Source organism: Zalophus californianus, chromosome 8, assembly GCF_009762305.2.
Source record: "Zalophus californianus isolate mZalCal1 chromosome 8, mZalCal1.pri.v2, whole genome shotgun sequence".
Classification (NCBI taxonomy): domain Eukaryota; kingdom Metazoa; phylum Chordata; class Mammalia; order Carnivora; family Otariidae; genus Zalophus; species Zalophus californianus.
The window spans coordinates 116,640,730-116,664,547 of record NC_045602.1 but is presented as its reverse complement, the minus strand read 5'-3'; the positions used below and the strand labels follow the sequence as shown (position 1 = coordinate 116,664,547).

At 53.8% G+C, this 23,818-nt stretch overlaps 1 protein-coding gene across 11 annotated transcripts in view; it reads right to left on the bottom strand.

Moving 5' to 3' along the window:
- Positions 1–226: 226 nt before the first annotated feature.
- Positions 227–23,818, bottom strand: part of CEP250 (centrosomal protein 250) — a 53,297-nt gene continuing 29,705 nt past the window's right edge. For 7 of the 11 annotated variants that reach the window (XM_027621017.2, XM_027621016.2, XM_027621019.2 and 4 more), the window contains 13 exons: positions 23,170–23,313; positions 22,203–22,336; positions 20,506–20,644; positions 18,967–19,306; positions 18,212–18,333; positions 17,130–17,250; positions 15,973–16,094; positions 12,891–15,506; positions 10,335–10,427; positions 9,977–10,132; positions 9,406–9,507; positions 8,334–8,396; positions 227–6,946 (listed from right to left, as the gene is read on the bottom strand). In XM_027621017.2, the coding sequence (XP_027476818.2) occupies positions 6,683–6,946; positions 8,334–8,396; positions 9,406–9,507; positions 9,977–10,132; positions 10,335–10,427; positions 12,891–15,506; positions 15,973–16,094; positions 17,130–17,250; positions 18,212–18,333; positions 18,967–19,306; positions 20,506–20,644; positions 22,203–22,336; positions 23,170–23,313 (4,416 nt within the window). In that variant the 3' untranslated portion in view covers positions 227–6,682. Of the gene's footprint in view, positions 6,947–8,333; positions 8,397–8,444; positions 8,723–9,405; positions 9,508–9,976; positions 10,170–10,334; positions 10,428–12,890; positions 15,507–15,972; positions 16,095–17,129; positions 17,251–18,211; positions 18,334–18,966; positions 19,307–20,505; positions 20,645–22,202; positions 22,337–23,169; positions 23,314–23,818 lie in introns of those variants that run through there. The other 4 variants (XM_027621020.2, XM_027621021.2, XM_027621022.2 and 1 more) reach the window with 4 other exon arrangements.

The window sequence follows — 23,818 nt, the reverse complement described above, 5'->3', positions numbered from 1 at the left end:
ATAACATAAGCACCAGAGAAAAGAATTATTTCAAGTTCCTTTGGAATTCAGTACACTGTGTATCCTTTGCAGGATATATTCTGTGTACAAAAAGAACTACAAAGAAATTTTATTTTATTTTATTTTATTTTTTTTAAAGATTTTATTTATTTATTTGAGATAGAGAATGAGATAGAGAGAGAGAGAACAAGAGGGGGGAGTCAGAGGGAGAAGCAGACTCCCTGCCGAGCAGGGAGCCTGATGCGGGACTCGATCCCGGGACTCCAGGATCATGACCTGAGCCGAAGGCAGTCGCTTAACCAACTGAGCCACTCAGGCTCCCACTACAAAGAAATTTTAAACTTCACTCAGTAGATTTATTATAATATTGGTATTATTTTTGAAACTATATGATGACTATCGTGGAATAAAGTAAATAAGTAATTATATTAATATTATTAGGAACCAAATACAAAGATAGGTAAAAACCCTGTGACATTAAATTCAAACTGGAAATATTATAAACTCAATTTTTAAGTTATTTTTTACTGTGGCAAAATATACATAACATTTGCCATTTTAACCATTTTAAAGTGGGCAGTTCAAGGGCATTAAGTACACACTGTTGTGCAACCAACACCACCGTGAACTCATGATTTTCCAAATACACTTTCTGCTCTGTCATCTGAACGGTCTAAAAGCCTGAACATATCAGTAGCAATGATCAATCCCAGAACTCAGATTTTGTTTTCTAAACACTTCTTTCCCATGAAAAGATTCCAAGTCTGGACAGGAAAAGTAGAAGGAAAACCCAGACCTCAAAGTTGGGAAGATCTGAACATCAAAAATAGCACTTGTGATGGACTTACAGGGAATATATAAAAAATCCCGAGTCCATAATGAGACTCAGAAATAAAAACAATTCGTTGGCGGAGACTATGACATCAACTGGGGAGGGGGAAGCATTTATCCTGCTTTCTTTGTAGAAACGGTGGTTCAAGGTAACCAAATAGCCTCAGACAATGAGGGTGTGCGGTTGCTGGGTGTGTAAAACAAATATCCACTACATTCTACCTCCTTGTCTGCCCAATAAGCACACACACACTAACAAAATGCATATACCCTCATATGACTAGGCGCACAGGTACCCGCCTCCCCAAGGGCGCTGCGGCATACTGGCTGGTCTAGCGTGGAGCCAGAGTCCAAAAATCCCCAAAGGTGTGAGCAGTGCCCCAGCCCATCGTCATGTTATTCCAAGGTACTGGACCCATCATGACATCATATAAACATATTATTTAGAGGAATAACATTACCCACTACAAAAATAGCGTCTTCAAGAATTGGCTGTCCCCGGAGAGAGGTTGGAAAAGAATTGGATGGGAAACTGCTACCTTCTTTTCTACTTAATTTTGTAACCAGGTGCATGCACTGGTTTCATTTTAAATAAACGAAACAAAAATCTGCGGAGAAAAAAAAAGTTTGAGTGGACAGAAAAGTACTTTTAACCACATCACGAAGTTTTCCTGTAGATTCTTTTCTCAAGAGGGGCCAGGAGGCTCTTCCTTTCCCCTGTCTGCCTCCTGCCCAAGCAACCCTGCACCGCCAAGAGGCCTCCATCTCAGAGAGGTACCCCACACCAGCCTTGGCACACAATCTTGCCTGTTTTATTCCCGTCCCCATTACACTTGATTTCCAAGCCCTCCCTTGTCTGCTGGGCCCTGGGCTGAATGCCAAGGGGAAGGCGGTTATCCACAAGGCCTCCATGCAGGAATTCACAACGTGACTTGTGTGGTGGGGTCCCTGATATCGGGCTGGCATGAAGAACCCCATGGGGCACCAGCCCCTTCTCCTCCAGGGAGGCCATAGGACACACCAAATGTTGCCTCTCCCCTTCCTCCTCTCAGCCTCCAGGGGCGAATCCTGTAGAGCTTAGCAGGTGACTGTGAAGGAGGCGGCCGGCACAGTGGGGTGCTGGTGAAGTCGGTGACCACAGCTTCCTACCTTTCCCAGTGTTTGGTGTCTGAGTTAGCCTGCCACTTGGCCTTGAGCGTGGGACAGTAATGAAGCCTTCATGGTGGATTTTAGGCTCGTGGGCTGCCTTGATGTTCACCCGTGACTGATGCTTCTGCTCTGGTCAGGAAGGTCTGACTTGAGCGGTTTAGCTGGTAGAGCTTCCAAGAGCCTGCCATTGTTCCTGGGACCTACAGGCGCACCCCTGGACCCCATAAACCCAGTGTATTGATACAATCAGCTTGGAAACACTTTGAAAGGGCTCTCCAGCCCTCTCTTCCACCAAGATGTTCTGTGACACTTTCTCTGGCTTCAACAAGCGGCCAGTGAGTCTCTTCTGGACCTCCAGTTCATTCTGTGAGTGTTTGTCTATGTCCAGGCGTGCCTTCCCTGGAGAAGAGCTCCTCCTTTCAGTGCTCATTGTGCAGCTTCGTGACACGCAGGTTTAACGAGTATTTGCCAAGTGAATGAAGAACTGGATTAGGGGCAGGGGCAGCAACCAGCCCATTTTCTCCACAAGGTTTCTATATTTGGAGTTGGGCAGACAAGAGGTGGGCCCTTATACAGAGAAGGGCGTTACATCCACTCCAGTACTTGTTAAGCCACAATGCAACAGCAGAAGGCCAGGGAACCAGCCAGCTAGAATGTGAGGCTAGTCTTGGCCTGCCACAAGCCTTAGGCTCTTGGAGCTGCCAGGTAGGGCTGGAATACTCAGATCTAGGAGAGATTATGACAGGAAACCAAGATAGGAGGTATAAGAGTGATGTATGGATTATCAGGCACCGGATAAAAGCCTTCCCTGATTCCCTCACCTCAACAACTAGCAGTAATTAAGGAAGAACCAAATTTGAATACAAGTTTTCATCTCCCTCCCCGCCTCCACACACAAGGCCATGTGCTGAGATCAGACAGCAGCCACTCTCAGTGGGACACGATGCATGGCACTAGCGGGGAAACGCACTCTCCTCGAACCCCTGACTCATTCACCTTTTTACCTCCAAGCCCTCCCACCCGTGTCAAGCTTCGGGCCTCATGAAGGCATATAAAAAGCTGCTAACATTGGTTAACAAAGGACTAAGAAGGAAGGTCACCATGTCCACACAGGCTACCGATATAAATGAACTGGGTGAGACCCATGGGACCCGGGAGCAGCGCTCTACCTTCTCTGGAGGAGCTTCCCTTCCGAGCCTCACCTCCATCTGGGTCTAGGCAAACCCGGGTCCCAGCAGGGTAGACGGGAGGAAATTCCAGGGCCCCAAGTAAGACCCTATGTTCTTTATGTTCCCTTGTCTACTTTCTAAGTGTGGTGAGCAGAGCTGAGCTGAGCCTGCACTCCTTCCCCACTGTGCAGGAGGATCACACAGGGGACGTCGCTGCTTCCGGCACACTGACAGCCCCTGCTCTACCGACCCCCTGCCTGCTCTCTCGGCCCCCCCGCCTCCCCGTGCCCTTGCTCTTCCAGCCCACCACCCCCGCGCGCCACTGCCCCTGCTCTTCCGGACCACCGCCCCCGCGCGCCACTGCCCCTGCTCTTCTGGTCCCCTGCCTCCTTGTGCCACAAACCCCTGCTCTTCAGGGCTAGCGTTTGCACGGAGCTCAGCTGCTCCCTTCCCTGGGCCTGGGGAGTGAACAGGTGGTCAGTGGGTCAGGGGGTAGGAGGTGAGGTATTGAGGGCTGGGGGTGGGGGGACACAACGCATGAAGGTGTCCAAAGACCAATTCAACAACCAGCTGGCTGAAAAGGGACCTGTTCCATGGGCTGAGAGGAGGCCTGCATGCAAAGTCTTAGCCTGGGAGTTGCCCTGATGCTTTTGTGGGTGAAGTATCCCCACCCCCACAGGTGCTTCTCACGGGCCCCAGAGCTGCAGAGGCTCTGAGGTTGCTCACCACATCTGCATAGCCTGCTTTCACTGGCAGGCTGTTTGCCTCATTTGACCAGCGCTTCCAGATGGGCCCCGAAGCTCCTCAGGAAGCTGGAGACCACCATCTCCAGAGCTCCTGGGCTCTGGGCTGTATCCCCTCTCTGACTCCTTTCTCTACTCTGATGAAGTCCAGCCTCCTCTGTGTGAGAACACGGAGGTCAAGCGGCTAGTGGTCTGTGCTCTTCTCCATAGGCACCGACGCTGGGAGACCCAACCCAGTGCCAGTAGGCCAAGGAGGAACTATTTCAGCTGATCCCCAGGCCCCAGCAAAACCCCAAGACCTGCCCACGCCAGTCCTGTGGTAAACAGTGCAGGACTCGGGGAGTCTGCAGTCTTCGAGCCACTGATGAGCACCACACTGTGTCCTGGGGTCGGGGGGATGAGGGTGGTGAGCAGGGCTGGCCTGTGAGCTCCAGTGCCCTCCTCACTTCCTATCTCTGCAGAATGAACCAGGCCCTGTTTTTAGGTTCAGGGAACACGGGCAACAAACAGAGCCTACGGGCACATAAAGGACCCGAGAACGCCTGTGAGCTGGCAAGAATATCCAGGCGCCTGCTGAAGCTCCAGATGTAGTGTGGACTGCAGGGGTCTTGAGCGAAGGCGGACAAGGGCACCTTTTATCAGGTAGTGTGACTGGCGGAGGCCCCAGGCCTGGAGTGGACAGCCCTTGGCTTTTTGGTGTAAATGTTGATCTTGCCGTCACTCTACCGCCTGTGATTGTGCGCTCCCCACCCCCCTTGCTAACATACAACCAGTTTTTCCTTCCCTACCTCATGCTAGGCAGCTTTTCTGCCTTTAAGCTGCTGCTAGTCCCAAGTAGGGAAGCAGAGGAGGCAAGGTAATTAGGTTATGCTCTGGTGATCCTTGTTGTAACAAGCCAAGTTTGGAGACTTGTTGAGAGAATGGGGTGCCGCACCCACCAGACCCAGGCACTCCCCAGGAACAAGAACGTGGCCCAGACGCTGGCTCAGCTCTTGTCCCCTCCTACTCTCAGGACTTTCTGGCCTGTACCAGCCTCTAGCAAAACAGATGAGGAGGAGGTGGGAGGAGAAAAGTTTTGTGAAAGGAGACCTCTGTGCTTGGCTCTGACCTTTCCCCTCAGGGTTCTGGTGACCAACTTCACCGTCCTCAAGTACATCCATGAGACCTAGCTGGTCAGGGACATTTCCCAACCACCGACTTGCTGTGGCATGTGATAAGGAGAAGCAGAGAAAGCTCTGGCCCGATGACTTTAGGCAAGGTTGGGTCCTGTCTGGAAGGTCCACACTCTTCTCTAAGCTAAAGAACTGGAGGCGAAGGATCAAAAAGTAAGGAACCAAGAGAAGTCCTGTTTGCCCTTGAGAACTCCAAGCACAGAAAAGGCCAGGTGAGGATTCTCAGTCATAGGGAAACTGACTAGAGGTGGCGCCCAGGGCCCAGCATCTCTGGGGCCCCAGATCTAGTTCTGGGGGAGGGGGGTTCTAAACTGCAACTTTTTACTAAGCATCTGTTGTGGAGTCCCATACCATGAGTTTTTGGAACAAAGCTTGGCTGTGGTGAACAGCCCCCCATCTGCTCTGTGTGATGTGATGGAATACAAGGGGCCTGAACCCTGAGTAAGTAGGTTTGGGGGAGTGGAGTGCTGCTCTCAAACCCCCACATTCTTAACTGGGCCTTAGATCCATCCTCAGGCTTAGGAAATTCCAGATTACAGTTGAAAGGCCAGAGGAAGGCCAAGCCCAGCTTCTTTAAAGAAAACAGTTCTCTTAGGCTTCGAAGAAGTTGCCAACAATGTCTTAAGCCAGTGAACGAGGTTCAGTCCAGGGTGCCTCTACCAGGGTCAGTCCCTAAGTGACGAATTCTGCCATTATCTATCTTCTTTACTGGCTTGACACGTGGCTGGATTACGGGGGACCAGAGTTGGTCCCAGTTGGTATGCCCAGGAAGGGACACCAAGGGCATTCACCCAGAGCAGAAGGGGGATGAGGCCAGATGGAGTGTCCGAACTCTAGAGACCGACTAGCCAAAGGTCAACTCAGTGTTTTTGAAGGCCTAGAACTGGTTTTAAGTCAAGAACATATGATGGTTCTCATTATCCATGAGTTCAAATCTAGATTCCAAGGCCCTCTATAATCTCCCTGCTTCCCCATCCAACCTTAGCCCCAGCACACTCTGCCACAGGCCGACCCATCTCACCAGCAGGCTTAGCAACCCCGCCGGACTCGTCCATCCTTCAAGGGTCAGCTCATGCCTTCCTTCCTCGGTCCCCGGAATTTCTATGCACTTCTGGTCAGCACAGAGAACGGTCTGTGACTCGCCGATGAGCGTTCTTGCCAACTGGACTCAAGCTCCCTGTGGACAGGGGCTTTGTCTTGTTGCCTTCTCTGTCAGAATGCAGGCAGACAGCAAATTCATGCCACCTGACAGGAATCTTTAGCAAATCCTTCCTTCACAGCTGCCCTGCTGTGCTGCGGCCGTCCAGTGACAAAGTGGAGACAGCATCAGGGAACAAAGGCAGAGACGCGGGGTTTATTGTTGGCGGGGAGGAGAAAGATTCGGTGGGTGCTGAGATAATATATTCGAGACAAGACGCAGCAGACGCCCCTTGGCCAGAGCGAAACTCCTCTAGGTGACTCTGTGGGCTACGGGCAGCTGTGACTTGCCTCATTCCCATGTGAGCCGGGGCCTTTCCCCAGCCTTGCAGGTTTCCTTCCCTCCTCCTTGGGCCACGACAAACCATCTGTCCGTCCATGTAGTCCCAGGCTGACCCGGATCCTGCCCTGACTGTGGCTGCTATCTGGAGATGGCTTGGGTAGTGCTGGGGCTGGGGCACAGCGGGACTGGCCCTGGGGATGTCAGACTCTGAGTCAGGGACTCGTCCAACTTGCGGGTCTCGGCTTCCAGGACGGTGGCCTCGGGGGCCTGGGCCACGGCCAGCAGTGAGTGGGAGAGGCTGTGGTGCAGGCCCGCTAGCTCACGGCTGGTCTGCACCGAGCGAGCAATGTAGTCCTGCCTCTGCTTCCGCTCCAAGGCCAGCTGGGCTCGCAGCAGGGCCACCTGCGGTGGGGGGGAACCAAGAAGGAAAGAGTAATTAAGGGCCTTGAAGCTGCCCCAAGTCCCCCCTGCTCCGCTCTTGGGGCTCTTGGGAGAGAGCATTTGAATCAACTACCACACACAAATCTCAGGATCAGGCTCTGGGGTGTTTGGGAGGCAAGAAGAGCCTCGGGAGTCACGGGAAATCCAGTGATTCTCCACCCTGGCTGCATAGGAGACTCAAGTAGGGACCTTAAAAACAACAGCAACAACAGAACTGCTCATCCACTTTATTGAGGGATCATTTATATATAATAAAATGCTGGGATTTCAAGTGCACATTGTGATGAGTTTGATTATCTACATACACACTTATAACCGCTATTCCGATCAAGATACAGGATATTTTAATCACTGCAGGAAGCTCTACTGTGCCCCTTTGGAAGCTTTTGATAAATACTCTGACTTAATTAGACTGCGGTGAGGCCTAGGCATCAGTATTTTTTTCAAAGCTCCCCAGGTGGTTCTCATGTGCAGCCAGGGTTGAGAATCAGTGATGAACCCTTATTTCTTGGATGAGTACATTGAGACTACCAGAAGGTGGTTACTGGGCGCTCAGGGCAGGGCCAGGACTAAGGTGAGGCAGAGAGGAACGTGGGGCGTAAAATTTAAGAAGGGACTCCAGGTCGACAGCGAGCATCTCCTTAAATTCTCACCCCGTGTGCCTCCCTTGCCTTGTCCTAGTCCAGGCCCCATCTCAGGGCTTTTTTGTATGAATTCAAATTAATAGCCAAGTCTAGCTGTATAGTTAGGCTCTGCCAGTAGTGACTATTAGTTTCTGAAACGGGCTCAGAAATAAAAATTCCACAGTTCTTATGACTCCCGGGCCTTGAGAAACAGGGTGAGCCTTCAGGTGAGGCCTATGAGGCAAGAAGGCGCTTGATCCTGGCTTTCTCTGCCGTGGTGGCTGGAGCTGAGCTCTGAGGTATGGATCTTGGTGCTGGTGCCAGGCTACTCTGCCTGGTGTGCTGGCAACAGTCCTGCGTGCACGGGTGCATGTGAGGGCAGAGGAGGCCAGGATGCTCGTGTCTGCTTTCCTCTGTCCTCTAGAATCTTCCGTCTGCTCCTCAACGCTCTTCCTTCTCCTTCTCCTTCCTAGGTAGGAGCCTGGCAGTCTGGGGTCTAGAGTGTGCTTTCTTCCCCTCTCCTACCCTAAGCAGATGGGAGGTTGAGTTGGGACTGGGCTCTTCTTGCCTCCCACAGAGACTGAAGTTCTCTGAGGGAGGAACTATTTCCCATCTCCCTGCTGGAAGGACATAAAGAGTCAAGCATGCAGCAGACACTCACGCCTTGTTGCCTGACTGCAAGGGAGGGAAAAGGGGCTTAGAAAGCTGATCCTTCTAGAACATACCTCTTTCTGCAGTTCAGCGATGTGCTTAGCATCTGAGGAGCCCTTCTGTCCTCCCCTTCCATCCTATGGAAGACGAATGCCATTACTATTGGAATAGGCCTTCCCGCCCTGGGGGTTCTATAGGCCACCTTCAGCCAGCTCATCCCAATCCTGGGGGCCAAGGCAAGGGCTACGGGCCAGAAGTGCCTGAAATCAGACTGGACTCCATAAGGTGCCTTGACCCTTGGGCAAGGAAGCCCAGGAGGGCCCAAGGCAGCCTAGTGGATGACGCCCATTGGAGACCTGATGCTGAACATCCAAAAGGCTTGGATGGCTTGGCTTCTTTGAGTCACCTTTTCATTTACAGAAGTATGCCACGCATCTGCCTTGTGCCAGCCCTGGGCTGTGACCTAGGGATGCAGAAAGGAAGTAAGACAAGGTGCTTGCCCTTGGGAAGCTTTTTATAAAGGAAGGGGGATGGAGAGCTAGGAGATGCTCAGCCACCAGAAGCAGTCTCTCCCAAACAGGCTGCAGCGCTGTTTATTGATGGGCATAACCCAGCTAAAAGAGTGCTGGTTTGGGAAGTCTTCCCCCAATTCCTTACCCCAAAAAGGGAGTCTAGTCCCAGGAAATACCATGGACTCTAATTTTGTAAATTCAGTACTACAAGGGAGGAGATCCGAGAGGCCCACAAAGCTGCTATCAGGATCGTAGGCACATTAGGTTCTGGCAAGTACCACCTGACACCCCTTCGCCTGGGATTCTGACCAAAAGCCTGATAAGCCCCACTCCTGGATGAGCCTGAAGCCCTGGTCTGGAAGCAGGGAGGTTATACATCAGGGAAGGCTTTCTGAGCTCCTGAGAAGGTAGGGCTGCAAGCCGTGACTCCATCCCCACCCACTGAGGATGGGCCTCCTTCCTGGGTCAGGGACAGACTTGAGCTTCGCAGAAGCCAGCCAGGAGGGGGCTCCCCAGATTGGCTCACATGGCCGTCTCCCCCTTCGGGGTAGCCTGGGGCAGGCACTGCAGGGCGCAGTTTCTGGTGGCTGCATGTGGGCTCTCTGGAGGCTGCAGTCAAGAAAAAGAGGCATACCTGCTGTGTGGGGGGTGAAGCTGTGGCTTCCCTGACCTCTGGGACGCTGGGCCTCGATGTGCGCATGGAGTCCCTCTTCAGCTTCCTGCGCTCACGCTCCACCTGCCGGGATGCAGGTGAGAAGTCAGGGTTTGGCTTGGCTCTGGGGCTGGAGCAGAACTGCCTTTTGCGAGAGAAGGCTGGTGTGGGCTCGGCTGCGGGTGTAGGTGTGAGCAAGGGACAGCAACCACGAGAAGCTAAACTGGGATGAGGAGGGCACAGGCCAGAGCAGCCCTGAGAACAGAGATGCTGCCGGGGCGGAAGAGGTAGGGCCCGCCTCTCAGGCCTTCCAAGCAGGCGTAGCAAATGCTTTCTGTAGTATTTTGGGCTTTGCAGGCCACCAAATCTCTGGCACAACTATTCAACTGCACTATTGCAGTCTCTCATGAACATTGCTTTTCAGCAAAAGGCAGTGTTGGATGTGGCCCCTGGGCTACAGTTTAGCACTCTGCTCTGAGGGCTACATGAGAAGCGGAGATGCCTGCACACCGGACCCCAGACGTGGGAGCTGAGGACAGGAGAAAGGACTCACCTGCTCCAAGGTGACCCGCAGCTGGACATTGTGGCGCTGGAGCCTGCTCCGGTCAATCTCCAACTGTGCCACGGCTTGCTGGAGGTGTTCCAGCCTTTGTCCCCAGAGCTGCCTCTCCTCCCTCCCGAGACCAGGCTCAGCATCTACTCCTGACACCTGCAGGACAGACCTGGGGCTCTCACCTGGCCAGCTCCTTAGACAGATGGGGAACCGATAGAGGACAAAGGGACCAATCTGGCAGGTCTGAGCTTCAGGGACCCAATTCCCAAAGGAGGGGAACAAGCCCCTAGAAAGAAGCTTCCTCCTGGCCACAGTTCCCACCAGGCCCCCAGGTCACCTCTTCCAGCTGTGCACCTACCTCTGCTCTGGGCCCCCGTTCCGCTCTGCTGATTGAGCTAGGGCTGAGGAGCCGCTCCTTCTCCAGAGCCTGCTTGGCGAGCTCCAACTCATCCTGGGATATCAAGTTGTGGAGCAAATCACACCACGGCAACCTCATATCCAGACCCACACTACCTTCCATCCTCATAAAAACCAGTTAATTTTCTCATCAGGTTATAGTCTTATTGTTCCTGATACTCTGAGCTATTCTAGTGCAGAATCTTTATTTTACAGATGGACAAAGCAAAGAAGCAGAGAGGGGTCTATTCAAAAATACATGGTGGGCTAGGACTAAAACCTGGCTCGTTTGAGATCTTCCATAAGCTAAGCAACAACCTGGAGCACTGAGGTGTTGTAGAAAGAGCATGGACTCTGGGATCACACAGAGCTGGGCATTCTGTCATTACTTACTGGCTATATGACCTGGGTCAAGATATGAGCTCACTCCAAAACCTAACTTCCTCATTTGTAAAATGACCACATGCTCCATGAAGCACAGATCAAGCCTCTGGGGTTAAATCCCTCCTGATAAGTGGGGACCCCAGTGCTAGATATTCTCTAGGCACCATGTGTCTCATAAATGATAATGGTCAAGAAAAGAGACAGATGAGAGGAAGGGAGTGTACATGGGTTTAGGTCGTCTGGGAGACAGGGAGCGCCCGGCAGTCAACAGGCTGTGTTCTGGAGTCAGATTCCCTAGATCTATTTCTGCCACTGACTGGCCGTATGACCTTGGACAAGTTACTTGGCCTCTCTGAACTATAACTAGAGATAATAATTCCTACTTCTCAGGGTTGTTGTGGAAGGAAGCAAGAGTAACTATGCATGGCATGGAAAATGCTTAAGATAAGAAATGATAGCACTGCGATGAAGGGCTGCATCTGAAAGATGTTCTTGAGTGTTTGGGGGGGAGTGCAGGGGGACCTTGACCTGAGCTACGCTACTCTCAGTAACCCTCCTGCCCTGCAACAGACCTTACTTGTTCTGTGCCTGTAAGAATGAGCCTAGAAATAGGAAAGGAATTCTACTTATCAAATGCTTCCTTCCTATGCACTTTATATGTATTATCTCATTTCATACTCAAATGGCCTTATGGGGCTGGTATTGTCATTCCCTATTTTATGGAAGAGGAAACCAAGAGTCACAGAAGTGAAGGCACTTATCTAGGGTCACACAGCCTATAAACCATAGGATAGTATTGCAAACCCAGGAACTTGACTCCAAAGTTCACTCATGGATCCCCTTCTCTGCACATTGCTCCCAAAAGGCAAGTCCCTGCAGCACTGTGTGTCTCAGATGATGGAGGGGTTTCTCTGGGGCTCAACCCTGGTCAAGGCCCCATGATGTGGAGTCAATTTCCTGGGAAAAATGGGCTGGGCTCCTCTTGGCAAAAGAGACAATGCCTCTCTATGGCCAAAAGTCAACCTTGCTTTCCTGACTGCCTACTCTGTGCAGGCCTTGTGCCCAGTGCTGGAGAAGCAAAGGGGACTAACACATGGCCCCTGACCTTGAGGTTGAATGCTGTACCCTAAGGTCCACTTCTCTTCTCACTCGATATTCCGCCTAGAGGAGTGCACCTGTCCTTAACTGCTGAGGACCCCAAGTCTCTATCCCTAGCATCATCCTTCACCTTTAGATTACTTTACAGACCTGCCCCCTGGATGTCACTCCCTGCGGGTCCTGTAAGCCCCTCACTCCACTGCCATTCCATAGTATTCCCGAAACCTGCCATTGAGCAGAAACCTGGGGGTTTGGTTTCCTTCTGCCCCTTCTTCACTCCCCCGTCTCTTAGCCAGTCAACTGCCAGAAGTCCTGTGAGCTTCTAGGCCCACCCCCACATCACCGTCCACCCTTACTGTCTTAGGTCACCATCTGTCCTGCGACTTCGATGACCTGCGTCCTTGTTGGTCTCCCCAGATCTACTGTTGCATCGGATGTGTCACCCTCCTCCACTACCCCAAACACTTCATCCAGGCCCCACTGGTTACCCAGGTCCTTGACACGACTCAGAAGCCCTGAACTATGGGGCCCCTGCTGCCTTGTCTGTTGCCAATTGCCCCTCTGTGTCCCATTCAGCCCGAAGTCCTTGTACAAATGCCCCGTGCTCTCCTCCCTCTTTCCTCTTCCCCAGAAAGCTCCTCCCAGACTTGGGCTTGGCTAATTCCTTACTGGTCGAATCAGATCTAATCTTAAACCCTGCTTTTACTGGAAAGCCTTCCAGGATTTACTACTAGGAAAGGCTGGCTGGGTGCCCTCTCTGTGCTCAGAGCACACTAAACTTCCCTAATGAGGCTCTAATTAGAACCAGACACTGCACTCTAATTGCTTATCTGCTAGACTATAAGCTTTATGAGGGCAGGAACTGTGGCTGTCTTATTCTCTCCATATCTCCCCATATTAGCACAATACCCTGGATTCCACATATCTCCACCCTCTGGCACCCTGAGGTGTCACAAGCCCAGGGTGGCAGGAGGCCCCTGAGCTCAGCCAGACAGGCTCTGTCCCCCTGGCCGGTACTACCCGTGGAGTGACTCACCTGCAGCTTCTGCTGTTCTGAGTCCCGCTCCAGAACAGAGGCCTGTAGGAACATGGCTACCTCCTGCAGGCTGCTCACGCTAGCCTTGCTCTGGGCCAGGGACAGCGCCAAGTCCTGGGCCTTCTCCCTCCACTCGATCTCCCTGGCCTCTGTCTGCCTCAGTGCTGCCCGCAGTCGCTCCAGCTCGTCCTGCAGCCGGGGTCCTAAAGTGTCAATGTTTGTAGAGGGCTCCTCCATTGGGGAGGCTGTGTGGTTGTGGGGTGAGTCCTCCAGGTTCTTCCTTTGCTGGGCCTCCCTCAGCCCCACAATCTCCTCTTCCTTTTGGGCTAGAGTCAGCTGCAACTCCCTCAGGCTTTCACGAAGGCCCCCCATCTCTTCCTCTTCTCTCTCCCGGCCTGGACCCTGCTTCTCTTGGATGGCATCTTCTTGGGCCCTCTGGGCCAGAGACTGCTCAAGCAGCTGCCCCTGCCTCTTCTGATGGCTCAGCTCTTCGTCCCTCTGGGCCAGTGCCCGCTGGAGCTGCTGCACGGCCTCCTGGTGCCGGAGATCCCGGTCCTGGATCTCGCCTTCCCGCCTCCGCAGGGCCTCCTCCAGCTGCCGGGCCTGTGCCTGGCAGGAGTCCAGGGCAGCCTGCAAGGTGGCCGTGCTGGCCTCCAGGCTGTGGCTCAATTCCGCCTGCCCCAGCAGCCGCTGCTCCTTCTCCTGCAGGGCGGCCTGAGCCTTGTTCAGGGCCTCCTGCAGAGCCTTGGCCTGGTCCCGGGCAGTCTCTTCCCGCTGCTGGGAGGAGCGGCCGGCCGCCTGCAGGGCCTCCAGCTCCTGGTCCCGTTCCTTGAGCGTGGCCTCCGCCTGCAGCAGGTGATCCCGCAGACCCCTGACCTCCACCTCGTGCTCCTGGGCCTGCTCGGCACACTGTTGCTGGAGGGCCAGCAGAGCCTCCCCCTGCTCCCGAGACTCAGCCCTGAGGGCACCCAACACCTCCTCCAGGGCCTGCCTGCGCTGTCCCTCCACAGCCAGCTCGTCCTGGAGCCTTCGCACATGCTCCCTGTAGCCCTCGAGCTCTCCCTGGCGCTCCCGCAGGTCGGCGTGGGCCCGCTCCAGGGCGCTCCGCAGCATGCTCGCCTTCTCCTTCGTCTCCTCCTCCTGCTCCCGCGCCTGCTGCTGCTGGTGCCGCAGGGCCTCGAGCTCCTGGTCCCTCTGAGCCAGGGCCCTCTGCGCCTCTTCCAGGTGACCCTGAAGTGACTGCTCTTTCAGTTCCGCCCGTTCCCTGGCGTCCTGCAGGTGCTGCTGCACGACCACCAGCTCCCGCTCTCGCTGGCTCAGGAGGACGCTGGTCTCACCCACCTTCCTGTGTAGGCCCTGGAGCTCCTGCTCCAGCTGGTCCTTGCGCTCCCTCAGCTCTCCGAGGCGCTCCTGCTGGCACTCCACCTCCTTCTCCTTATCCCGCAGGATCAGCTTCATGTGCTCGAGGCTTCCGCGCTGTGCTTTACCCGGGCCCTTCCCTTCCTCTGCCCGCTCCGGCGTTGGCGGCCTCTGAGAGGCCAGCTCCCGGCCTCGCTCCCTCAACGACAGCTTGATCTGTCCCAGGTCCTCCTCCAGGATCTTGGTCTGCAGCGTCCTCTGGTCTTCCAGGGCCCGAATCCTCTCTGTCTGGAGCAGCATGTCCTGGTTCCTCCTCTCCAGGTCCTGAGCCAGACGCTCCTTCTGCCTCTGCAGCTCCTCGATCTGTTGTCGCTGGCACTTCAGCTCCTGGTCCTTGTCCTGCAGCTCTCGTGCCAGCAGGGTGCCGTGGCTCTCCAGCTCGTCGATCTGGCTGCTCTGGGCCTGCAGCTCCTGGCTCCTCTCCTCCAGGTCCAGCGTCAGGTGGGTCAGAGCCACCCTCTGCATTTCTCTCTGGCCCTCCAGCTCCTCGATGGCCTTTTGTTGGTACTCTATCTGGTGATGGTTTTCCTCTAGTTCCAGGGCCAGGCATTCCAGAGTAACCAGCTGCTTCTTCAGATCCTGAATCTGTCCTTTCTGGGACTCTATCACTTGGGCCTTCTTCTCAAGTTCGAGAAGATGATGCTCCAAGATGCTCCTCTGGGTCTCTCGATCCTTCTCGAGCTCTTGGATTTGCTCCCTCTGCATGACCAGCTTCTGTTCCCGCTCCTGGACGGCCAGGGGCAGGTGCTCTAAGATGGACCTGCACTTCTCCAGCTCCTGGATCTGTTCTTGTTGCGTGCCCACCTCCTGGTTCCTCTTCTTCAGGTCCAGAGATAGCACTTCCAAAGCAGCCTTCTGCATCTCCCGTTGCTTCTCCAGTTCTTGGATATTTCCCCGCAGAGCCTCCACCTCCCCTTCCCTTTCGGATAGGCTCTGGGCCAGGATAGCTAAATTCTCCTGCAGAGCCTTCCCATGGGCCACCTTCAGCTCACCCTGCTCCTGCAGAGCCTGGGCTCGCTCACGCTCAGTCTCCACTTCCTCGCTCTTGAGTTTCAGGGCTGAGCGAGTGGTTCTCAGGTCCTCCTCCAGAGCCCCGGCGGCACTGGCCTGAGCCCTGGCTTCTGCCACAGACGCCTGCAGACGTTCCACCTGGGCTGTCAGGTTCTCCTTGGCTGCCTGCAGGAGCCCTCGCTCCTTCTGGAAAAGAAGACGAAAAACCACCTTAGGCTACACTTCCCGGATACTATCACCCCAGTGCAGGCCCTTCGGTAGCCCCAGCCCCGTCAAGGAGGGACAAAGAGAACTGGTTCCTTCCACTTAAGCTGATCCAGTAAAAGATCATCCCTACTGAATTCCACAGCTCCGTTAGGGCCCAGAAGGGAAAACCTGAGACAAATGAGAAATCCCAGACTCTGGTCCTTCAGGGCAAGGGACAAACTTTTCTGCCTCCCTTCAGGAAAACTCGCCGGGGCCTTCATGCTGGCCCTCAAGGATAGCCAGTCAGAGGCTATCTCAAGTGAGATAGCCAGGGAAACTGAGCCCCTTGCTGAAGAACGTTGGGCACTACCCGTGGATAGGGTATGACCACAGGCCCAGGTGGCTTTGGAGCTACAGCCTGGGCCCTGAGGCCTCCTCCTCCTGCCCCGGAGCAGGGTCACCTCACCTGGGCCTCTAGTCCCTGCAGCTCTGCTTGCTGCAGACGACCCTGCAATGATGCCACAGCTTCGTGCAGCTCCGTCAGCTCGGATTCCAGCGAGTTCTGCTTTCCTTCCCACTTGCATTTCTCTTTGGGAAGAGGGGAGGTGGCAGAGTGAGGCCCAGGGTGGAGGGCAGAGGAAAAGAGGGACATGGAGGCAGATGGAGGGTGAGGAACAGAATCAAAGGGGAAGAAGGCCAGGAAGGAGAGAATTACATCCAGTCTCAGCCACACCACCCATCTGCCAACTTTCCTGGTTGTCAGGGCTCCTGCGACTCCCACACTCACGTCCGGAGCCGCCACCTGGTGCTAGCACTTTCCTGACTATCCTCCCAACACTGCCCCATCCTGACCACGTGGAGATCTCCAACCCCGGATTCCCAACCAGGGGGGAGCCAGATGACGCTGGAGGGCCTTTCTAGTCTCTAATTCTATGGCTTGCAGAGGTTCCCAGAGACCACTGTTGCTCTGTTGGCTGCCCATTTCTGCAAAAGGCACCAGAACCCAGCTCTGTGCGTGTGGCTCTCAGGGCGCCCTCCGGGATACTTTCAAGACCCAGATCCCCCTCCCCAAGTTGTCTTCTTCTCTTCTACCACAGAGCTTTGGCCCCCAAGACCTGCCCTCTCCTTTCTTTTCCAAATAGTCACCACCCATGCCTTTGGCTGTGGTGGGGCAGACATTCTCCCCAGATCCCCCCACTTTGCTGTCTCCCAAACAAGTCCATGATCCTTCTGCTGTTGAAGGTGAATAATTTTGACAACATAGCTGGAGATGACAAAAATAAGTAACGTGGATAAATGACAAGACACAGAATTTTATAATGTTCTCACAGTCCTGGCCCTAGATTGCCAGTTTTTTAATACGCAGACAGAGAAGGGGGAAGCCTAGGCAGGAACTTCTCTCGGTTCACCCACTCTGTCCCCCTGAATTTCTTCTTCTAGGATGGCCCTCAAAGGCCAAGCAAAGCAGAAAAACAGTTCACGGGGGTCATCACCCCTTTGGAGAGGTCTCTAGGTAGCTACCTATAGTTGGGAGCCAGCAGTGAAGAGTGGCTGCCCCTTCTGGGCTTCCAGCCTCTCCTCTCTCTTCCCTCCAAATCTCCCTACCTGCCTTGCGCTTCTCACCTTCCTGGTTCTGGGAGAGCTGTCTCTGCAAATCCTGCAATTCTGTGCAGACCTGACTTTTTTCGGCCTCTGCATCAGCGAGACGCTGTTCGAGCTTCAGAGCCTGCTCCCTCAGGTCATCCTGGGAAAGGAAGGGTGAGGCTAAACTCCAACCTCTTCATCTTCCACAAAGCTATCCCGGCCCCAGACCCAAACACCGCCCCCCCAACTTCCTCTCAGCCTCTGCGGGGTCTGTCCCCACGGATCTACTCCCAGATCGCTCCCCAGAACCATGACATGCTCTGCTTCAACTGACTGGAGCCTAGAATCCCTGTCTGACCACTGTATGCCTTTTAAAACACGACTTGCTGGAGTCTTAGCCCAGGGTCACCTCTCCTCTGCCCAAACTCCTACTTCAAAGATCAACTCAAAGGTCCCTTCTTCCTTCCCTGTGACCGTCCCCAAGGAGGAATGAATTGTCCCTTCCTCCTATTATCATCAGTTGCATCTGTTACTGATCCAATTAATTCTATCAGTTCTGCTTATTTTAGAATGCAGTTTCTTTCCTCAGCCTTCTCGAGGGTGGAGATCTGGTCTTTCTCCCTTCTGTACCATCAGCTCACAGTGGCTGGCACAGAGGTGGTGTTCAATTTTAATTGAATGATAGGTTCACCGAGAGGTGGAATTTATGGGATTTTTAGTTCAGTCTTAGGCTTGGAATGTTCCTATAAATGGCAACCTCAAATCTCAGTGGTCCCTGTCTGTCGGGTTGTTTTTGGAGGTATTGGCACCAAGGATAAGTAATTCACAGCTAAGAGGAAAATGGTACAAAACAATATCCCCCATCTGTGCAGGCTTCTTTAGTTCAGAGCCCACTCAATCCCTCACCCACTCAATCCTCACAACCCCAAGGCAGGCATGGTTTGCCTCAGTTGACTAGTGAAACCCAGGCCTAAGAAACCAAATGCTGTGCTCATGCTTGCCCAGGTAGGAAAGGATCGGGACGGAACTCATCCCAACTTGGGAATAAAACAGCTCAAACTGCTTCATGAGTCCTCTTCTGGGGAGTGAAGAGTTCAAGGAAGGAGAGCAGAGCATCGTACCCGGGCCTGCTGAGTCTTCCACAGGTCTTGGTGAAGCTTCTGGAGGGCAGATGCCACCGCCTCAGCTGACAGGGCTGTCAGGAGGGGCCCTTTCTTAAGGAGGAGCCTAGCTCCATTCTGGTCTGAAAAAATGAGGAAACACCTCCTCACTTGGCTGCACTATGAAAGGAAAAATAGCCAAACCTCCCCAGATATGGCCTTGCCCTTCCCAAGGATCCCTCCTCTCCCCAAAGAACCCCTTCTGAGCAGTTCATTCATCATGAACTTTCTGCATTCCTATGTGCCAGGAGCTATGGTGGGCATTAGATAATACTAGCTGTTATTTGTTAGGCATTTAGTAAATGCCAGGAACTGTGTGACCTATTTTACTTATGTAATCTCATTAATGCCTTAGAAAAATCCTGACAGATGGGGCACCTGGGTGGCTCAGTCAGTTAAGTGTCTCACTCTTGATTTCAGCTCAAGGTGTGATCTCAGGGTCATGAGATCGAGCCCCATGTCAGGCTCCACACACTCAGTGGGGAGTCTGCTTAAGATTCTCTCTCCCTTTCTCTCTGCCCTTCCCCTGCTTGTGCATGCACGCTCTTTCTAGGAAAAAAAAATCAAGCTCAGAGAGGACTGAATTAATTCCAGGGTCTGTGGCCTTAGCCTTGAGGCAGTAATCCCTAGGACCCGCGGGCTCCCGCCTTCTCCCCCCTGAGGGAGCCAGGCCTGGCTTCCGCCCAAAGGCCCGAGTCCATGGGTGGCTGCCGTACCTGGCTCAGGGCCCCAGAGGGCAGCAGAGTCTCCCCCGCCGCGCAGCTCAGGCCGGCTGTCCCAAGAGAACCCCAAGGCCTGCTGCAGGACAGCACAGAGGCTGGCCAGCTGGGCCTGGGCCCGATGCCCGGACCGCCGCTCTGCCACCAGCGCCTCTAGCTGCTTCTCTGTGCTGCGCAGTCGGAGCTGGACTTGGGCTGCCCTGGCTTCCAGGGCCCGCAGGGAAGCTCGCAGCTCCTGCTCTGTTACTCGAGACGCCTCCAGCTCCTCCAGCAGCTGTGCTTCCTGAGCCAGAAAGTCAGCCTCCTTCTCCTTCACCTCCTGCTTCAGGACCTCCACCTGCCGGGAAGGCGGTGTTGTCACTCCGAGCGGGGAGTGGACACGTTCTCATCGGACCCTCCCTGGCCTCACCCCAATTAAGCCCTGGCCCATCCTGGTCAGGGCCGGGAGGCTCAGCTCTCTAGCGGGTAAGGAGGGCTCTGGAAGGGGGCGCCTGGGTGGTTCGGTCCTTAGGCGTCTGCCTTCGGCTCAGGTCATGATCCCGGGGTCCTGGGATCGAGCCCTGCATCGGCATCCCTGCTTGGCGGGAGGCCTGCTTCTCCCTCTCCCACTCCCCCTGCTTGTGTTCCATCTCTCGCTGTCTCTCTCTCTGTCAAATAAATAAATAAAATCTTTAAAAAAGAAAGGAGGGCTCTGGAAGGAGCGTTACCCTCAATCTGACCTGCATGCCCACCGACTGACTCCTGTCACGTGGGCCTAGGAGATGCAAATGGGCTGTAGCCCTAGTCCCCCTGGCAGCAATGTCGGCCCCCTGCTTCCATCAGAACTCGAACTCAGAAATCGAAACCCTGACACTGAGCCTGTGTAAGACCCGTCACGATAATGGCTACCATATAGAGAATACCTGCTCTGTTCTGACACTTTATATGTTCCTATAATTGCTAAGAACTGTCATCCTTGTCTTATGGATGAAGAAACTGATGCTCACGCAACCTGGAAGCGGGATTGCTGGGAGCCAAATCCAGCACTGTCTAATGACCGTACCTGGTCCTTCTCCACGCTAGTCTCCCTTCCAGCTCTGACCGGCTCTCTCTGCCCCTCCCAATTCCGGCTTTCCTCTGTGCCCAAGGTCTGGGGTCCTGCTGTGAGCAGACGGGGTCCTGAAGTTTTCCTGCTGCTGCTTACCTGATCTGTGTAATGACCTGTCCCGCTGCTGAGTCTTGCCAGGCTGACCAAGCACACTTAGACGTGGCCATGCTTGACCCAGGCCCGTGTGAGCTCCGCCCCTCTAGGCCCCATGTTTTGGGCTGTCAGGCCCCTCACAGGGGCTGTTCTCAACTCTGGGTCAGGTTCTCAAGCCCCCACCCCACCCAGTTCTGACTTGCACCTCCTGCCAGGGCTGCTGAAGCCCCAGCACACCCTGTAATATGCAATAAGAGAACGGTCCTCTTTACGGAAGGATCCTGAGCAACCGGCTTCTCCACTCCAGGAGCAGGCTTCCACCAAGGAACAGGGCCCATGAGCGGCGCGGGGAGTACCTGGGCACTGAGCTCTTTCTGCCCTCCCTGGGCCTCCTGCATGTCCTGGCGCAGGGAGCTCAGCTCTTGTTGTCGAACAGAGTCAGCTTCTTGTAAAACAAGGAGCCTCTGTTCCTTTTCCATCAGCGACTGAGTCAAGCTAAAGAGAGGCCAGAGGGCTAAGGTCATTCTCTCAGGGAATGAAGAACGACTTTCTCATCTGACTGTGCTAAACACAGCATTAATACTTAAGAGAGAGATAGTAAAATAACATGACAGCATAACAATAAAAGTGCTCCCAGGTACTTTATGCACGTGATACCTCCTTTCAGCTTGTTTCTTCTTCTCTGGCAGATTCCAGAAATATCTATGCAATACCTCAAATTCGACGTGTCCAATTCTTCCCATCCCTTCTGCACCTCCCTCCCCCAGCCATCACTACTACGCTCCTTAGCTCAGCGAATGGCACCCTTATCCACCCAGTGCTCCAACTTGGCAGCCTTGACCACATCACATAGTCCTCCCTTTATCCCACCTCTGTCCAATCAGTGATGACATATATAATAGACTCCAACTCCTTCAACGTCCCTTGAACTCCTTCCCTTGAGCTCCTTCCCTCCTCCCCCTACCCTGGTGCAGCCTTATATTTCTCAGGCAGACAACTGCACCCACCTCCTAACATGTCTTGCTGCCTATGGTTGCATCAACAAGAGGATCTGTCCCTCTTTAAGCTCTTACATCACTGAGAAGACACGCCATGCTTCACCTGGATGGCCGTATCTCACTCCTGAGGTTTCTTGCCATCACTACCTCTTCCGATACATCATAAACTGGATCGTGTCAATTTCCCTGCTTAAAACCCTCCAGTGGTTTCCTACTAAACTACGTACTCCTGGCCGTGCCCCACAAATCCTGAATGACACAGACTTGCCCAAGTAATGCACCCGTCCTCATTCACCAGGCTCCAGTCACATAGTGCTTCCAGTGTCCCCAAATACCCTGAGTTCTGATCCGCCTCTGGGCCACTGAGATTTCTGCTCCTGCCACAGAGCTCTCCCTCACCCCTTTGCCTGGCTGGTTCCAGTTCATCTTCAGTGATCAGTTTAAATGCAACCTCCTTGAGGAAGGCCTTCCCTAAAATCTTATCTAAAGTACAACCCCATGGGATGCCTGGGTGGCTCAGTCGTTAGGTGTCTGCCTTTGGCTCAGGTCATGATCCCAGAGTCCTGGAATCGAGTCCCACATCGGGCTCCTTGCTCAGCGGGGAGCCTGCTTCTCCCTCTGCCCCTCCCCCTGCTTGCACTCTCTGACAAATGAATAAAATCTTTAAAAAAAAAAAATAAAGTACAACCCCACCCCGCATTTTGACTTTAGCATCCTGTTTCTTCCCTCCACACCATGTAACATAACCTACAATAATTTCTCTGGGGGATTACTTAATTAATGTCTTTCCCACAAAACTGTAAGTTCTGCTGAGGCAGGGGGCCATCCCCAACCCTTGACATACTGCCTGGTGCCTAACATGTGTTCTCTAAGTGTTTATACACTACATGGATGAAGTGTAAGCTAAAGGGACCACATCCTCTCCACACAGCCACCTGTACTGTCCGGGGCTGGAGACATGAGAGGCTAGGTTACCTGAGCAAAGAACTGTCCACCTCACAGTGACCACAGTAGCTAGACAGGCAAAAGCCTACTCCACGGCCTGTCCTGCCTACCTGGCTTTCTCTCTCTCCAGCTCCTTCTGCATTCGGCTATACTCCTGGGCCTCCCTCAGCTTCTCCTGAACCTCCTGCTCCACCAGCCTCCTGGAGTCATCCCTGGAAACCAGCTGAGACTTCAAGTCCTCCACCTGGAGAGATAACGTATGAGGGTCAAGGACAGGGGGCCCGCGGCGGGGAGGCTTCTCAGCCAGGGATCCAGGGTCCTTTGAGGTCCCAGTCACTGGCCCATTTCCAATGCTCTGGGGGTTTCCGCCAACGCTTACACACTATTCTTAGCACCCCTTCCCCAGTACCATTCAGCCTCACCCTTGTCTTCCAGCCTCACGCCTGCTGCGTAAAGTCATGCACAAATCAAAATCTTGGCTGAATATAACCACCCAAAGGCAAAGTGATAAGTGATGCGCAAGTGGATAGTAATTGTATTTTTTAAAACAAACAATCAGAGGGGCGCCTGGGGGGCTCAGTCGGTCGAACGTCTATGTTCAGCTCAGGTCATGGTCCCAGGGTCCTGGGATCGAGCCCCACATTGGGCTCCCTGCTCAGCAGGGAGCCTGCTTTTCCCTTTGCCTGCTGCTCCCCCCGCTTGTGCTCTCTCTTTCTGTCAAATAAATAAATAAAATCTTAAAAAATAACCTCAATCAGAACACCAGCTGATATGGGATTCTGAGAAGGAAAAGCAATCAGAGTAGGAAAAGCAACCTGGTATATGAAAATACTAGATCTCTGGGGAGGGTGGGAGAATGATGGCACTGGGGCTGCCTGAGAAAAACCTAAGTTCTGTGGTCACAGAGGGAGAGATGATGATCCCTGGGCTCTAAGGGCATGTGCTCTGCTCTAACCACCCTTCCATTTTCCTCTCCTTCCCAAGCAGGGCCAGGGCTCCACCTTTCCTACAGAAGGAGCGGGAGAGCCTGGCTACGCTAGGGGGAGGGCTGCAGGGCTGGGAGAGAGAAGGAGGCACCTGCTCCTGCAGCTCCATCTTAGCCTGCTGCAGGGCCCTGCACTCTTCTTGGAGGGCAGCAAGGGTGTCTCTGTTCCGCTGGCCTGCCTGCTCCCGCTCCTGCCGAGCATCCCGGAGCTGGGTCTGCAGCATCTCGGTGGTCTCCTGCAAAGGGAGAAGACCACAGTGAGCAGAAGAAAGCTCCCACTAGGGCCTGCATCTTAAAGTCTCTGTCATGTAAATACTGGCTTTTCAACTGGGTTGGCAGCAAAAGCTGAGGCAGGACCCAGCAATTCACCCCGTTTCCACGATGCCACCTCAACCCTCACCTCCTATTCCATCTCCTCCCTCATTAAGCGTGCTGGCTCACCCCAGCTCTCTCCGTCAGGGCCCCTGAGTAGCAGTCTCTCACCCAGACCACTGCAGCAGGCTCCCATTGCGTATCCCTACTCCCACTCCATGCCACCACCCCCTGTACGCATGCCCCCCAACACACACACTTCTCCACTCAGCAGCTAAAGTATTTTTTAAAATACATGTAGTAAATCATGTCCCACTCTGCTTTTTAAATACCATCCAACAGTTTCCCACTGCCCTTAGAACAAATTCTAAGCTCCTCCCATGGCTGACCAAGGGCTCCTGGGCTCCTGCATCCCTCTCCACTCGCCCC